The sequence below is a fragment of the Cajanus cajan genome, chromosome 6, assembly GCF_000230855.2.
Source record: "Cajanus cajan strain Asha chromosome 6, NIPB_CcT2T_4, whole genome shotgun sequence".
NCBI lineage: Eukaryota > Viridiplantae > Streptophyta > Magnoliopsida > Fabales > Fabaceae > Cajanus > Cajanus cajan.
In genome coordinates, this window is record NC_138522.1 from 35908111 (window position 1) to 35926015 (window position 17905).

General features: G+C 31.1%; 2 protein-coding genes across 7 annotated transcripts; both read right to left on the bottom strand.

Moving 5' to 3' along the window:
- Positions 1-12057: 12057 nt before the first annotated feature.
- Positions 12058-16501, bottom strand: LOC109814435 (soluble starch synthase 1, chloroplastic/amyloplastic). Of its 6 annotated transcripts, XM_083076967.1 has the most exons (6): positions 16360-16501; positions 13990-14191; positions 13671-13752; positions 12491-12582; positions 12345-12407; positions 12058-12264 (listed from the first exon to the last, which is right to left on the bottom strand). In XM_083076967.1, the coding sequence occupies exons 2-6, from the start codon at positions 14101-14103 to the stop codon at positions 12220-12222; spliced, it is 396 nt and encodes a 131-aa protein (XP_082933093.1). In that variant the 5' UTR covers positions 14104-14191; positions 16360-16501; the 3' UTR covers positions 12058-12219. The 6 variants fall into 6 exon arrangements, with proteins under 6 accessions (XP_082933093.1, XP_020234452.1, XP_029130406.1 ...); XM_020378863.3 differs by having other exon boundaries at positions 12058-12407; positions 13999-14191; XM_029274573.2 differs by having other exon boundaries at positions 12058-12407.
- A 72-nt stretch (positions 16502-16573) lies between these two features.
- Positions 16574-17616, bottom strand: LOC109814434 (SNARE-like superfamily protein). Its single transcript, XM_020378859.3, is given in 2 exon segments — positions 16574-16987; positions 16989-17616. Coding segments are annotated over 2 exon segments (633 nt in total). The 5' UTR covers positions 17385-17616; the 3' UTR covers positions 16574-16750.
- Positions 17617-17905: the final 289 nt, after the last annotated feature.

Sequence of the window (17905 nt, forward strand, 5' to 3'; positions counted from 1 at the left end):
TTGGCTATATAACGAATTTAGTTTTGGCCAAGAAATAGGATTCAACCTATATAACAATTCAGCAAAGACAGATAAATGTTTTTTAATTAAAATTAAAATTAAACCTATATAGCAGCCACAGGTCATAAATTAAAATGGACTCAACAATTAGCACACATGCATAAAACTAAATTAATTAATTATCAATTAATAAATATAGATAACATAATGGAAGTGGAACTGAGGCTGAGAAAAATGTAAAAATACATGGTATGAATAATATAGTGAACGTGTGGTGGTTTGACATTGAAAAGCGGTGACAGCATCCTCAAAAATCCAAAGACAGGTAGATAACATTATGGATGTAAATATAGAGTTAGAGAGGAACAAATAAAGGCCAAGTTTTGTAGATTTACTTAGTTTTTTATCTACCCAAAATCTCCCACTTTGCATGTTCTGTCCTTTTAGTCACGTTCAATTTCTGTCACATGTTTCAAAATTGAAATGTATGTCCATAGTTCCTTGTACGTGTAGTTTTAAAAATATGAATTTCAGGGTTTTGATTATTGACATTGAACCCTTAATTTAACAGATTTAGGGGGTGCTTGTTATTTGTTGAGATGTTTGGATTTGCAAAACTTTGGTTCATTTAGGTTTTTGAAATATGTTTGAATCCCATTTCGCACATGATGCTGTTTAGCAGGGTAGATAGAGATTGATTGTGTTGTCATATAAACAACATGTGTATCCCTGTATCCATTGAATTCTATTGATTTCTCTTTCTAGAATGATTACAGGATATATAACTACCATATATATTGCATTACAAGAAGATTAATTATTATTTATTTTCATTGTCTTGTGATGTCTTTGTTAGACAAAATGCCATGGCTTGTGGAGTTTGAGTGTAACCTTTTTTTATTTTGTTAATCTCTCTTATAATTCTCTTATTTCTACAAATATAATTAAAACTAGTTGCATTAATAAAAGCAAAACAGCAACTAGTTGGTTCAAGTTATAGAGTGGGGAAGCCCGTCAAGACCTAATGGGCCAACTCTGATCCACTTAAACCAAACTTAAAAACCATTATCCAATTAGTCCAATTTATCATTTGATTTTAAAACATTATTTTTAAGTATTAAAATGTATTATTATTTTTAAATATATTTGTAGAAATAAATATTTAAATTATGTTTGTGTATTGGAAAAAGAAAAGAGAATATATAAATTTTTACTATAAGTTAAAAAAATTAGCACATACGTAGGTTGAATAAGTTTTTTTTTTTTGGAAAAACTACTATTTTAACCTATGCATTAACTATTTTTTAATTTGTGAGAGAAACTTATTTCATCTATTATTTTTATTATTTTATAAATATTTCAAGAGAAATTTATTTAACCTTTGCGTTAACTATTATTTTATAAATATAAAAAGTTTCTAAATCTCATAGTTACATTTTTATGTAAGAATCAACATTTAAAGGCAAAGTTCCAACTTCATAAATCATACAATAGTGAATGAAAAAACTCACCTGCAATTTATGACTATCACCAACAATAAGAGGTTTTTGGTTCTACTTTCACAACCTGTCAAAAAAAAAAAAGTATGCAGAGATCAACTTCCTTACAACTAATTATCCAGCTATTATAATAGTAGGAGATCAGTAAAATGTCTCCCAATAACTACACTATTAAAAGGTTAGGCTTCGGACTTGTAATAGGCACACAGACAGACATTTAAAAGCCAAACCAAGGCTCAAACTTAATTAACAAGCATCAAAATAGATTAATCAATTATATCCTAAATAAAGTATATAATGAAATCAACACAAATAAAGATTATTAGTGTTTCTTTCTAAAGTATGTTAATTAAAATGTTTTCTTTTAGGAAAGAATCAAAATGTCTGTATGTATGTAATTAAAATGATTGTTTTAGAAAACCATTAAAACATTTGAAGCAATCGGCGTGAAGATTCCACGTACCAAAGCTACAAAATGTTGGCTTTCTTAAATGTTGCGGCATTAAAATTATAGTAAAGAATCGTGAAAGGCACTATATTAAAATTATAATTTAATTTCCTATTATTATTATAGCACGGAACTGTGTCCTTTTTATGTAGTGGTGACTAAGATGGTGGCGTGCGTTCATATCAGTGTGTGAGATTGGAGACACTAAAATCCAATAAAAGTGATGTGTAGGAAGAGGCACGTCACGTAATATGGTGCATTTTGCTGAATCACTTTTCGATTCTTGGGTCATTCTTGCAAGCCATTGAAATAAATAATAAAATATTAATTATAAAAAACATTGAAAAAAAGAAGAGGTAGATAAGGAAACCTGAATGGAGGGAATCAGAAAAAGCAATCGACGCCGTTTCAGCAACCACCGCAAACCGTACGGAGACTGGTCGTGGAAGTAATCGACGCCGTTTCAGCAACCACTAGGGTTCGACCCAAATGCGACCCAGCGGCCGTAAATCCACAACAACAAAAAACATTATTCAGAGAAAAAGCTTTGTTGTTCTCAGATTTCACAAGCAAAATTAAGAGAATAAAAAAGAAGTAGGCAAAATTAAGAGAATAAAAACCGTACGGAGGAAGACTGGAGAAGTAGGGATGGGGAAGAGAAGGGGCACGCAACTTTCACCTTTCTACTTTTACCTTTGAAAAAGTAATTTTACTCTTAGAGTTTAGGAGGGAAACTAAAAAATAAGGCACTAACAACTATTTTTTCCTTTATTTTATATAAATATAAAAAATATTAGTTAATATAATTTTTTAAACATATTATATTATTAAATATAAATTTTTAAAATTTTTTATTTGATAAATTTAAATAACTTTTATCTTTATAAATGAATTTAATTTAAACTATAATTAAAAATAACAATAAGCTAAATAGAAATAATACTGATAAAAATATACAAAAAGATATATTATTATAATTTTAATATGATATTATTTTAAATTCCAAAATAATATTAAAAAAGATAAATATAAGAAAAAAATTATACATAGTAATAAGTTGTTGTTTTAGTTTTAAAAATAATAAAATACTGGTATTTAAAAAAAATTAAAATACATTAAAAATGAAGTGAAATATTTACTCTATGCAATTAGTTTTGTTTTAAATCTCATGTATTTATTACTTTTACCTCTTATAATATTACTATTGCTTTTATTTTGAATACTTTTAAATAAAAAATTAAATTAAGTTGATTAAAATTTTATAATTTAAACTACTGAAACGAATATTACTTAATATTATACGTGTTTTATATTTTTTTTCGGAGAAAAGGTAAGTGTATTTTTTTCTTCACACAATCATGCAATATTTATTAGTTATAGAAAATGCATTAGTAGTAAGATAAATACTTTAAAAAGTAGTATTTCTTTTAACAACATTATAATAAAAATTTTATTTAAGATTTATTTATATATGATATAAATGTACTAAAATTACAATTGTATAAAAATATAATAATATTTGGAACAAAAAACTTATACAAACGAAAAGTATTATAGCATACTAATGTGGCAAGAGAGAAGAAAGTAAAATTATATTTATTGAAAAGAAACACACACACACACACATATATATATATATATATATATATATATATATAGAGAGAGAGAGTTATGGAGAAAATGTAAATTAAATTAAATTAATTAAAAAAGATAGAGTAAAAAAAATATGTTGAGCAAAAATGTTTTCGAAAAAATCGTGATACGTGTTTAGAAAAAAAAAACTTCCTTTATATATAATATGATAATTAAAAAATATCTTGATAAAATTGATTAATATATATATATATATATATATATATATAATTTATGCTTACTTTAATTTTTTAAATATTATATATAAAATATAAGCTAAATATTAATTTAGAGTTTTTTAATGTTGATTCTTACAATTTTTTAAAATTATTTTTAATCCTTATAGGATTATCCTTTCTCAATTTCAATCTTTATAATATTTTTTTTCAAAGTTTAGTCAATATAAGTTTATATTTTTTCTTTCTAATTTTTAGTTGTTAGTACGAAGTTACATGAACTAAAGTGAAAGAAAATTATAATATATATTTAAAGAACTAAAATTTGAAAAATGCATATTTATAAGGATAAAAATTTAAAGAACTAAAATTGAGAAAACATGAACTTACAGAGACTAAATTCATATATAAATCAAAATAAAAAAAATATTTTAAATTATCATAATTAAGAAAACAAAACATATACGGACTAAATTCATATTGTAAACATATAAATTATATTTAAAATTTATGATGATATATATATATATATATGTGTGTGTGTGTGTGTGTGTTTTAAAAAAATATATATGAGTGAAAATTCAGTTACATCAAAAGTAACTCTTAAAAGAGTTATTTAATGAATGTAACTACGTTATATATTGAATTTCTTATTCAATAAATTAAGTCTAAAAATTTGTATACTTTATTTTTTAATCAATAATTTTATTTAATAGATAATGTTAGATAATATTTAATAATTTTTAAAATTAATATTAGATAATATTTAATAATTGTAAAAATATTTTCAAATATTCAATAATTAAAAAAAATGAAGAGATAACAAATAAGATAAAATATATATAAGTAAAATAAAAAGAAAAAAATATGAGGAATTTCAAATACTTACTTTTTTGGGAGAATTTGAAATTATACTATTTCAAGAAATTTTACAAATATTTGAATTTCAAATTTTATTAGCAACGAAATCTCTTATTTGCGAGGGATTAGCGAAAAACCTTTTCCCTCGCTAATTTGCGACGGATTTGCGAGGCCTTTGCGAGGGCTATCATTAGCGAGGCATTTGCGACAAGAAAATCCCCTCGCTAGATGAAAAAATTCATTTTATAATTTGGCTCATAATTTGGCGAGGGATTGGCGAGGGATTTGCGAGGGCGTAAGTTCCTCGCTAAATAAGCACTAGCTTTAGCGACAGATTTGCGAGGAGATGAAGGTTGGTCGCAAAATGATCCTATTTAGCGAGGGAATTTAGCGAGGGATATAAAACCAAGCTATTTCCTCGCTAATTAGCGAGGGATTAGAGAGGAACTGTATTCCTCGCTAGTCCCTCGCTAATTAGCGAGGAAATAGCTTGGATTTATATCCCTCGCTAAATTCCCTCGCTAATCCGCGAAATTCTTGTAGTGTGAGGGCCCAAAAGGCCTTCCACCTTTTGGGGGAATAGAACATCAAATTGATTTTGTACCTAGAGCAAGTCTACCAAATATGCCTGCTTATAGGACAAATCCACAAGAGATCAAGGAAATAGAGAACCAAGCTCAAGAATTATTGGACAAGGGTTGGGTACAAAAAAGTTTGAGTCCCTGTGTTGTTTGTCCCTAAGAAAGATGGAAAATGGAGAATGTGTTGTCATTGTAGGGCTATTAACAACATCACAATCAAGTACAAGCACCCAATCCCTAGACTTGATGATATGCTTGACGAGTTACATGGTGCTAATATATTTTCCAAAATAGATCTTAAAAGTAGATATCACCAAATAAGAATTAAAGAGGGTGATGAGTAGAAAACTGCTTTTAAGACTAAATTTGGATTATATGAGTGGCTTGTTATGCCTTTTGGCTTAACCAATGCACCAAGTACATTCATGAGGCTTATGAATCATGTCTTGAGAGAGTGTATAGGAAGATTTGTGGTTGTTTATTTTGATGACATCTTGATCTATAGTAGGTCTCAAGATGATCATGTAGGACATCTTAGAGAAGTTTTGATGATTCTTAGGCAAAACCACTTGTTTTGCATATGTTGAAAAATGTACTTTTTGTGTGGACCATGTGATTTTCTTAGGATTCATTGTTAGTAAAGAAGGGGTTCGAGTTGATCCCGAGAAAATCAAGGCTATTCAAGAGTGGCCAAAACCAAGTAATGTGAGTGAAGTTAGGAGTTTTCATGGGCTTGCAAGTTTTTATAGAAGATTTGTGCCTAACTTCTCTACCATTGCATCACCCTTGAATGAACTTCTAAAAAAAGATGTACCTTTTGAATGGACCAATAAACATGACCATGCATTTCAACTCTTAAAGGACCAACTCACAAATGCACCAATACTAGCTCTTCCAAATTTTGAAAAGACTTTTGAGCTAGAATATGATGCATCTGGAATTGGTATAGGAGCCGTGTTATTGCAAGGAAGACACCCCATTGCATATTTTAGTGAAAAACTAAAAAGTGTCTCCCTCAATTACCCTACTTATGACAAGGAGTTGTATGCATTAGTTAGGGCTTTACAAACTTGGGAACACTATCTAGTGTCCAAGGAGTTTGTAATCCATTGTGACCATGAGTCACTCAAATATTTAAGAGGTCAAGGTAAGTTGAATAAGAGACATGCCAAATGGTAAGAATTTCTTGAACAATTTCCATATATTATTAAATTCAAGAAAGGCAAGGCTAATGTTGTGGCTGATGCCTTATCAAGAAGAAATACTTTGCTTGTGTCTTTGGGAACTCAAATTCTTGGATTCTATAATATTAAGGAATTGTATGAGAAAGATCTAGATTTTGGTGATATTTATGTGAAGTGCCAACAAAAATCTTTTAATGATTTCTATATGACTGAAGGGTATTTGTATAAAGAGGAAAAATTGTGTATACCTCAAGGATCTATAAGGAAACTATTGACAAAAGAAAGCCATGAAGGTAGGCTTATGGGGCACTTTAGGGTTGATAAAACTCTTAAGTTGCTTAAAGAAAAATTTTCTTGGCCCCATATGCGAAAAGATGTCCAAAGGCATTACCTTAGATGTTTGGATTGTTTACAAGCTAAGTCTAAAGTTATGCATACACCTTTGCCTGTTGCTTCATCCCTTTGGGTAGATATTAGCATGGATTTTGTGCTAGGATTACCTAGAATCCAAAGGGGCATGGATTCTATTTTTGTGGTAGGAACTAAACTCCTTTTTTCTACTACTTGCCATCCTCAAACTGATAGTCAAATTGAGGTAGTTAATAAGTCTCTATCCACTATGCTTAGAGCTATCTTGAAGGGTAATCATAAATCTTAGGGATGAGTATTTACCACATATTGAGTTTGCCTATAATAAGGTAGTCCATAAAACTACCAATATTTTTCCTTTTGAGGTTGTTTATGGGTTTAATCCTTTAACTCCAATGGACTTGATACCTCTTCCTAATGTTAATCATTTTATACATAAGGAAGGTGCTTCAAGGGATGATTTTGTCAAAAAATTACATGAGAGGATTAGAACTCATATACAACTGCAAATTAAGAAATATGCTAAGTCCAACAATAAAAGCAAGAAACCAATAGTCTTCGAGGAAGGTGATTGGGTTTGGCTTCATTTAGAAAAGAATGTTTTCCACATCAAAGGAAGTCCAAACTTAGTCCCCGAGGAGATGGACCGTTTCAAGTCCTACAACGTATCAATGATAACGCTTATAGGCTTGATTTACCCTCTGACTATGGTGTGAGCCCAACTTTTAATGTTAGTGATTTATTACCTTTTGTAGGGGCTAGTGATGATGAGGATGACTCCTTAGATTTGAAGACGAATCCTTTTCAAGAGGGAGGGGATGATGGAAGAGCATGGACCAAAGGTCCAACCACTAGAGCTATGACTAGGCGACTACTTGAAGATTTGACTGCTTCAGAGCTTAGTGGGCCCAATGGGCTTGGTGGGCCCAGGGTTCTCTTCACATGGGCTTTACATGAATGACCACCTCTTTTATTACATATTTAGTAGTGTAGGATTTCATGTTGTTTGGTCTTGTATTATGGACCTTAGTCTAGGAATTTTTTGGGCTTTAGGCTTATTGGGCCTAGTTTTAAGCTTCATCAGCCTTTGGGCTTTTGGTACCTAATATTGGGCTCATTTTCATTCTTATATTTTTTCCTTTCCATGGCCATTGTATTTAGGCCATTAGAATAGGAATTTAGAAGGAATAAGTATTAAGCATGAATCATAGAATGTTAATTACATTTAGGAGTAATTAGAGTTTCATTTGAGTCACATGTTTTGTGTCAAAGGTGGCTGCATATATGTACACTTAAATGAACCCTAAATTACCTCTAAATACAATTAGGATTCTAGAAGGGAGGGCTGCACATGGCATGGTGCAAGTGGACGTCCAAATTTGAATTCAAATTTGGCGCCACTTTGTGTGCACATGGGAGTGGTGCCAAATTCCATTGATCCATGGCTTTATATACTTGAACCTTCACTCTTGTAATTCACTTTGATACTTAATGAGATTTCTGAATTTTTCAACCAAGTCTCTTCCTCTCAAAGTCACCTAAAAAGCCTAGTCTTAGCCTTAGGAAAATCACTTCTCCTAAGCCTTGTCCGTGGGCTTTCTTTTGGTTCTCTAGCTAGGATACTTCCTTCCTTAGCATAGGGAAACTCTCCATTCTTCTACAATTCATCCGTTCATGTTTGAGTACTTCATCAAGGAAGAAGGTCCGTGAGTTTGGAGGAGGCAAGGGAAGATCAAGAATCATTTTCACCTACCTACTTCCATCAAAAAATTTGTAAAAAATATCTGTAAATTATTTTTAGCAAATAAATTCGTAAAAAAAATTGTGAAATTATTATTGCAAGAAAATTCGCAAAACATTTCTGCGAATATTTTTTTACAAGAAAATTTGCAGGAAAATGACATTTTTCTAGTAGTGAAATAAGCATTATACATGTTTAATAATAATCAATATATTTCTAAATAATTTTTTAATAAAAATAATTTGTTGATTTTTAATTAATATTTAAAAAATATTAGATATGTTTTTCGAGCTGTGATTGTTTTGATTATTAGTTTTTTCCTTCTTGAATTATTGCTCCTTTCATGTGCTTAAAAGACCAAAAATAATGTTACACCTACTATATTAATATTTTAAACAAAATATCTCAGAAATTTATACTTACTAGATTTTTTTTCGATAATTCAATGTGAGAAAGTGAAAGAATTACCTCCAGTTATTAACATGAAGTACAGAAACATGATTATATGTACAAATTATTTTTATGTGTATTTTAAAATTACGAAGAAAAAAAAGGTTTACACTGCATATACCAAAACTGGTTGCATAATGCATTTGATACTTTCTCACATTACAGTAATGATATTCCGATCATAGAAAGTCCACAGACATGGACTTAAAAAAAAAAAAAAAAAAGATAGCATCCAGTTTTGCTCAGAAATATAGACAGATAAAAAAATTATATATAAAAAAAATTATATATAATTTAAAATATCAACATCAAACAATTTAAAATGAAAAAAATTATAAAAGTCTTAACATATAAAAATTTACACATATCAAGTTTGCACATTTAATCTAAAACATTTATCTATAAAAAATTTAAAATATATTAAGGTAGAAAAAGGTGCAATATATTTTAAATAGAAAATATACTAAATTCAATACTTATTACTTATTCTTATTTATTATCAAAATATTAAAATCATTAATATTTTAAAATCCTTCGTAAAGCTAATAAAAAATAATAATTCTCTTGAATGATTTTTAAGGTTCATAGAATAAGTCCTCAAAATTTGTAGATATCACGGATCAAACTTAATTTCTCTTATAATTATGCAAATTTTTTAAAAATAGGCTCATTAATTATGTGGACCGCAAGCTTTGCAAGTCAGCTCGAGGACTTGAACCCATATAATGACCCTTACTTAATGGATTGTCAAGAATTTCACAATCATCAATTATAAGATTTTGGATTGGGTTAACAATGAACGGTGTCACATAGGACCATTCTATGTCAAGTAACTTGTGGCCTATTTAGTGTATAGCTCATTAATGCTTTGTTTGAGAAAAAAAAACACAACAAAACAAGAGATACAAATGAGATGGAGAGAGTAGAAAATAGATAAAATAAAAAATGAACTTTTTTGAATAGTTTAGTTTAAGATAAATAAAAGAATTGAAAAAGAAAAAAAATGTTGTAAGATTATTTGATTTGAATAAAATCTAAAATAAAAGGTTCATAACATAAACATAAAATAAACATAAAAGTATTCTATATTATTTTTATTTTCAAAAAAAAAATTCTTATTTTATAAAACTCACTTAATTGTTTTCTAAAATATCAAATCTTTTATTTATTTATTTCTAAAAATTGGAGTGTTATAACCCCCCTTAAAAGAAATTTCATCACTGAAACCAAAAATAGATATGAAATAACTCAGACATATTTTCTGAGTAGGGAGGTATGGAAAATACTAGGAATGCTCAATAAAAAAAAATGAAGCAAGACTATTCAAAATAGTTTTAAAAATCGGATCAATTATCAAACTTGTTAGGGTACTGAGTCAGTGGATTAAAAGTTGAATCGGTAGATCATTAATTGAACCACATTACCCAGTTTTTATTAAATTTTTTTTAAAAATATTCATATTAAATATATTTTATACTTATAAATTTCAATAAATTCATATCCCATCTTAAATTTCAATTTCCATCTTATTTAAAATTATTTTTATTTTTATTTTATATAAAGAAATACATAAAAAAGTTGCATGTTAGACTATATATTAATAAAAATTAAAAATATAAATAATATGTATATATATATAACATACCTGCAATTGATAGCACAAAATAATATTTGTAATATCTAGATATTATATTATTAAATATATAATTTAAAATTAATAATATACTATAAAATTATTTAAGTTGTATATATTACAAACAAATACATTAAAACAAGTGGTTATTATTATATTTTATAAGACTGTTTGCTCTTCCATGAGTAGGGTTCAATTCTCATGTTGTGTTTTTTTTTAATTTCTTTTTAAAAGTGATAAAAAAAAATTGTGGTTGAACCGGTTTAACCCACCGGTTCATTAAAATTGATCGATTCACTCTAATTTGAAACGAGTCAAATGCATAACCAATCTAATTTAAGGCTTGGACCGACTAGTCCAAGCCGATTTTTAAAACTGTGCTATTCAATAAGCAACTTCGCCAACACTTTTTCAAGGATTTGTACGGATTAATGAAACTCAAAGTAAGCTTACGAGATCTTAATGCTAACAAATTCTAGTTTAAGGAGTTACTTCCAAGAATACACGATCTCCCTCATTAACCTCAAACTCTTTTTTCTTTTTATCATAATAGCTCTTTTGTCTTCTACGGACAATCCCTCATCCTCTCTTGGATTAGCTTAACTTTTTCAATTGTTCGTTGGACTACTTTATGTCCCAAGACAAGGTTGCCTCCAGGCTCTAACTAATACAAGGTAACCTACACCCTTTCCCATACCAAGCTTCACAAGATTTCATTCCACTACTTGAATGATAGCTATTATTGTAGGTAAACTCTATTAAAAGTAAGAAGCTAACTTGACTACCCTGATGTCCTAAAACACAAGCTCTAAGAAGATCCTCTAAATTGGGTGAATCTCTCAATTTAGTCATCAGTTTAGGGATGACAAGTTGAAATCGGTCTAAGCTTCATTCTTAAAGTCTTATGCAAACTTTTTCAAAATCTAGAGGTGAATCTAATAAGAAACTATGCTAGAAGGGATAACATGAAGTCAAACTATCTTACTAAAATAAAGGTTTGTCAACCTCTCTAAAAATTACATATGGTTAGTTAGAGCATAGAGAACGAGTCCAACCAACTTGTCCACTATCACCCAAACATCTTCTATGTTTTTTGTGATTCTAGGCAACATAACCACAAAGCCTATAGACATGTTACTCGATTTTCTCTCACACAGATTCATCTAGAGGTTGTAACTTTCCTTAAGTGATATACAGCTACAGACATAGTAGTGATTTGTGAGTATGTCAACATGATGCCACGTAATTTTTGTAACATACACATATATAATTAATATTTAAATTTTGTTTTATGAGTTGGGTTAGATTAAATTTTTCGCACTAAAACTCAAAGAAAAACTAGTTTGATTGGATTAGTTATGTTTTACTTAAACACTCTAAAAACTCAAACTAAATTGTTTGGATTGGATTGAGTTAAGTTGGATCCGTGAGTACTCATACTTGTGAACATCCCTAAATGAGAATGTAGTTGGTGAGAGATCGGGAGAAATAAGTTTACTTTTTTATTTTTAGACACAAAATTAAAGGCCCAATTTTCACATTAAAAAACAATTTCACATTAAAAAATTCAAACCAAAATAATTAGGTTAGTTTACGTCGGTTTATGTTCATAGGTTATCCATGAGCTCTGGCATTGCCAAGCGAATCAGATCAATGCCTTTCTGTAGTCCAGTCTCCCAATGAATCCAATCTACAACTTTTAGCAATAGTCAATAACAGAAAGAGTGACCTGAGTGAGCAAGAATTTTGCCTTGCAGACAACAAACTTACCAACGGACAATCAAGCCTCACTGGAAGACCCAATTCTTCCTGCAAAGAAATCTTACATTCGGCCTGTACATTACAAATAATTACCGTAAGACAAGTTCAGCTAAAGAGATACAAAGGAAGGGTAATAAAGGGAAAGTGTAAAGAACCTTCCCAGAAAGGTCATCAGCAGAATAATTGCAAGCAATATGTTTATCACATGACGGGTCCCATTCAGTGACATCTATTCCATTTGTGATCCCTAGTCAACAATAAAATTATTACAAGTTTGAGCATCAAGGCACATCATTCAGCAAGAATTAACAATACAGTTTCTTGTTTTGAACAAGCGGAAGCATTAGACAGTGTCATGAGAGAAAAAAAAAATAATGACAAAAGAAGCTTATGGGCTTTGTAGTGATTAGGAAAATACAATTTGTTTGCTACTGAATTGGTGAAATGGAATTGGGATGTTATTTTGAAAATAAATTAGAGGGACTTCAAAAAATTTCTATTCAAAATATAAACCAATATCATTACAACAGATTCTATGACAACACAAGTCAAGATTGCCAAACAAATGAGCAAATAAACAACTTTGACGAGTCCAAAGCAGAGTTAGCATTTTCCCCAAATTTATTACTTAATTGACTTGCAAGAAGTTATCTGAACAAATCAGGTTGATGGAAAAGCAAAATGGAGAACGAATTGAACCCTCCTTAACGTTGGCATTTTTGTCCCCGTTGGTAGATAGGCCCCTACCCCTCAGTTTGTCTGTTTTGTGTTAATGATTGGTCACCACTGTCACAGTTGCCCGATGTTTATTTGGAAGAGAGGAAAGAAAACAAGGGAAGATAGAAAATTTATAAAAATTTGTTTCTCGAGTTTCCTTTCCTCTACTCTTTTCTGTCCACTTTTTCTTCAATAAAAAATTAGAATTCTCAAATTTCAAAACTGTTTGTTCTTCTTTATTTCTCTCTCCTTCCAAACAATAAATATGGTGTTATGTTTCAATTATCCTAACACGGTTGACCAAACCATCACATTAACTTCGGTGTTTAGAAACCTAGGTCTGTTAAATTTAGTCGATCTACATGAAAACAACAACATCATTATTGAGCTCAAATGTATAAAATACGATCTGAGACTTTATTGAAGATATGCATTTGCACTTAAGATAAATTATCTGGCCCAAGCTTGGGTTTAACTTGCTTAAAGACATATTGTTGCTTCAGGAGTATAAACCACGTATTGTCAACTAAAAAAAATCAGTCATAAATCTTTCATAGTTTGAGCTTCAACAAGTATGCTATAAGAAAAATATATAATAAAAAAAAATTAAGAACATACCATTGAGAACGCTTTTTCGACTACTTAATAATTCATGTAGACTACATCCACCTTCACTGGTTGTTATCTCCCAGGAATAGCCCTGGAAAAGGAAGGAAGATCTTTATGCATTGCATATCATTACATAGTAAATACAAGATTCTTCTCTTCTACAAAATTGTCAATTTGTTATGATATCATAGTGATGTAAGGTTTTAACTTCTGGGCGAAACAAAATTTTAAAATGAAAAAGAAAGAATACTGAGCAACAAAAGAAATACCCAATATTGAAGACAATAAAACAGAAGGAAGTAGAATATATAGGATGCAGTATTAGTACCTTGCTTACCGTAACTATCCGGTCAGCAGTAACAATGGCACCTTTTAGAAAGTTGACTGCTTCACCCGTGTCAAGAGCATGCGTCCTTGCCCACGTAGGGAACACCCATCCCATTGCTCCATACTATTCTGAAGGTAGCCCCAAATTACTATATGTAATTGCAGGTTCCACTCCGTAACATATAATTTCATCAGCTTCTATGCTGGTATAAAAAGACTAAACTTAAATATGTGAGCCATACCATGTAAGAATTTATCACAACTACTTCTGTAGGCCATTTATCGTACAGTTTCAGAGTCCTTACGTTACAAACTTCTTAATTAATATCAATATACATTATATTTAGCAAAGCATTACGAACCCCATTTGTAGTCAAAGACAACATTTTCCAAGACTGTCCATTAACACAAATTAGCAACTTTGATATGCATGCACAGCTGCAATCATGTTCAAATCATTCATTTCAATGCGACAAAAACCAACATAATTGTATTCTACATATTAATAAAGTTCAAAAAGAATCACACCAAATGGGATTGTACTTAGTTGTTGGCATAAGCTTCAAGATAAAAGCAATAATTAATAATTTTCAGTTTTTAACAATGTACTTGTACCATGAATTCTAAGTATCTTACTAAAACAGAGGTAAACAGAGGTTTGTCAACCTCTCTAAAAGTTACATAAGGTTAGTTAGAGCACAAAGAACGTATTCAATCAACTTATCCATTATCACCTAAACATCTTCTATGCTTTTTGCGGTTCTAGGTGACATAACCACAAAGCCTATGGATATATTACTTGATTTTCTCTCACACAGATACATTTAGAGGTTGTAACCTTCCTTAACTAATATACATCTAAAGATGTAGTAGTGATTTGTGAATATGTAAACTTGATGTCACGTGTAACTTTTTGTAACATACACAAATATATAATTAATATTTAAAATTTGTTTAATGAATTGGGTTAGATTAAATTTTTCACACTAAAAAACAAAGAACAAATAGTTTGATTGGATTAGTTATGTTTTACTTAAACACTCTAAAAACTCAAACCAAATTGTTTGGATTGAGTTAAGTTGGATCCATGAATACTCATACTTGTAAACTAAATGAGGGTGTAGCTGGTGAGAGATAGAGAGAAATAAGTTTATTTTTTATTTTTAGACACAAAATTAAATGCCGAATTTTCACATTAAAAAATAATTTCACATTAAAAAATTCAAACCAATATAATTAGAATAGTTTACGTCGGTTTATGTTCATAGGTTATCCAGACCTTTGACCTCCGAGCAATAATATATGATACAAACACTTTGCGTACATAAAGAAATATTCTTGTCATGCACTTAAAAATATATTTTTTACATTCGATTTTGCTTTGTCAAATTATATCATTTTTACAATAAACGTAAACAAATACTAGTATCACACTCATTAACATATTATTATCGGTTGACATTTATTGAAAATTATAAAATTTATAAGTTTCATCTTTTATTTAATAAATCTTACTCATAAATCAGTAGAAGAGAAAAGCTGAATAAAAGATACAATGTACAGATTAGATAGATATTAGATGTTAATGTCAAATATAATACGCTATCGATAATGAAAGGGGGCATGTGCACAGACTATTGGAAACGTGAACGAGATATTTGAAATTTTAATCTTTAATATCCCTTAGATCTGAAGGCAGGGTGCCAACTTGCTACAATGATTGCTTAAATTAGTGATTTAATATATTTAGCATACTACATGTCATCCTATCCTACAAACGTGGGACGGTACGCCTGCAACGTGTTCGCTGCCCATGCGCTAGTCACCTGAAACTCAACTCCTTTGTCCCAACGCATAAATCATTGTGCCAACACAAAAATTGTCATTCCCTAGTCCCCATCTCCACCGACCTCAAACACATACCTAAGCTTTCCTCATGCAGGGATCTTACACTTTCAACTTTCAATCTTTATACTAAACCAAATTAAAATATCATCCCTGCTGCATCTCTCAATCTGCTATCAGAGTTACACACCAAAAACCCCAACCTCTCAAACATAACTAAACAAAATTTACTAACAAATGTTCATTAATATATGGCTAAATCAGTTTAAAAAAATCTTTATCATACATAACCTATAACAATAATAACATAACCTCATTAGAAATCACAAAACTCACATTTTGATTAATCACAAGGAAAGATTCTTAATTTTAAGTAACAAAACTCTCCATGTAAACATCAAATTTAACTATTTACTAAAAACTCGAAATCCAAAGTACCGATTAAACAAGAACACACTCATCATGTCAGATAATGAAGTACTATAAACTGCAAAACTTTCTTAGAATATTTAATTCAACATCGTACCTTTCTCTCAGAGCGGAATAACCCTACAGCGTGGATTCATACGGTATGTGGTGATTGAGAGATTCCGAGATGAGTTTCATAGGAATGAGAATGAAAATAGATTGAAGAACACAGGAAGAAAAGCCAAGTTAACATAATAAGGGAGAGAGACAGCATGATAAAACCAAGTGATAGTAGTAATTAAGCATGTTTATGAAGTAGTAATTCTGCACAATTGAAGAAAAGATGTTGAATTCCGATTAAGAAAAGGAAATTTCCAACAGAAATTGGAAGAAAAAAAAAGGAGGAAGGAAATGGAACCTCCCCGATTACATGCATATACATAATATGTATGAAGAAAAAGAAAAATCCCGAGAGAGAGGGACAAAAAAGGGGTGATGGATGGATGGATTCAATAGGTCATGCACTTGAATCCGCTGCAAACCCACAACCAGATGACGAAGAGGACGGTGCAGACGAACAAATCGAGGAGGAGGAGGACCCAGACGTGCTTCTTCCAGACGTGTTTGGGCTTGTGGTGGTGGTGGAGGGGCTTGAGGGAAACGACGTCGTCGGCGAGGACGTCAAGCGTGGAGGTCTTCTTCTTCTTGAGGAAATGGGGCTGGGGCTGGGGCTGGGGTTGAGGGGGAGAGGGGAGGGGGGGGCGGCGGCGCGTGGGGGTCGAAGCGGAGGGCGTGGGTGAAGATGGAGTGGAAGTGGGGCTGGAAGGAGAGGGGGGCGAAGTGGTGGTTGGAGGGGAGGGTTTGGCGGAAGGAGGAGCGGAGGCGGTGGAGGAAGGGGAGGGTTTGGGACTTGAGGAGGGTGTGGTGGGAGATTGTGAAGAAGACGAAGGGAGGGTCTATGAGGAAGGTGAAGCTGCGGTTGTCCACCGTGTGGGAGAACATGGAGTGGTTGGGCGGGGCTTGGGCCACGCATTGGGCCGCCAGAGACTCCATGCTCGCCTCCTTCTCGCTCTGGTGCTGGGCCAGGATCGTCGTTGATCGGGCAATGCACGCGTACTGGATCAGCTCTGGATTCGGAATCATTGCAATTCGATCGGAAATAATAATAGTAATAGATGGATCTTCACATTGGGATTGATTGATTAGGGTTTTGGAATTCTCGCATGAGATTACCAAAAATGATGGCTGGGTGGCGACGAGATGGGATGGGATTGCCTGCGCACCGCGCCCAACTCAACTCTCCCTAATTACCAACTTCTCCTCCCACCTCTTTCTTTCTTCTACTATTCCCAATCTTCTCTCTCTATTTTCACATCTCCTTTCTTCCCTTCACTCCACATATATCTTTTATCAATCATCCCTCTTTTTCTAAAATTAAAGAACCAAATAATATCTGTATACTAAATTCTACTATAATTTTTTTTTTTATTTTTCTCTATGTTTATTTCCTTTTTTTATCTTATTATTTATTTTATTTAATGATGAAAAAGGCAATATGACAGTCTAACCTCGTCAGTTAAACCAAATATAAAAGATACACTAACTCAATTTAATCCAATTTTTATACGAGTTTTTTAATCAATTCTTTTTTTAATTAGGCTTGG

What these genes read in the sequence shown, in the direction of transcription:
- LOC109814435 (XM_029274573.2), bottom strand. Translation starts at nt 14,103, where the DNA reads ATGGGATGGGTGTTCCCTACGTGGGCAAGGACGCATGCTCTTGACACG. An exon ending in GGATAGTTACGGTAAGCAAG is followed by an intron (nt 13,753 to 13,989) that starts GTACTAATACTG and finishes TTCCTTTTCCAG; the next exon opens with GGCTATTCCTGGGAGATAAC. An exon ending in CTGATGACCTTTCTGGGAAG is followed by an intron (nt 12,408 to 12,490) that starts GTTCTTTACACT and finishes TGTAATGTACAG; the next exon opens with GCCGAATGTAAGATTTCTTT.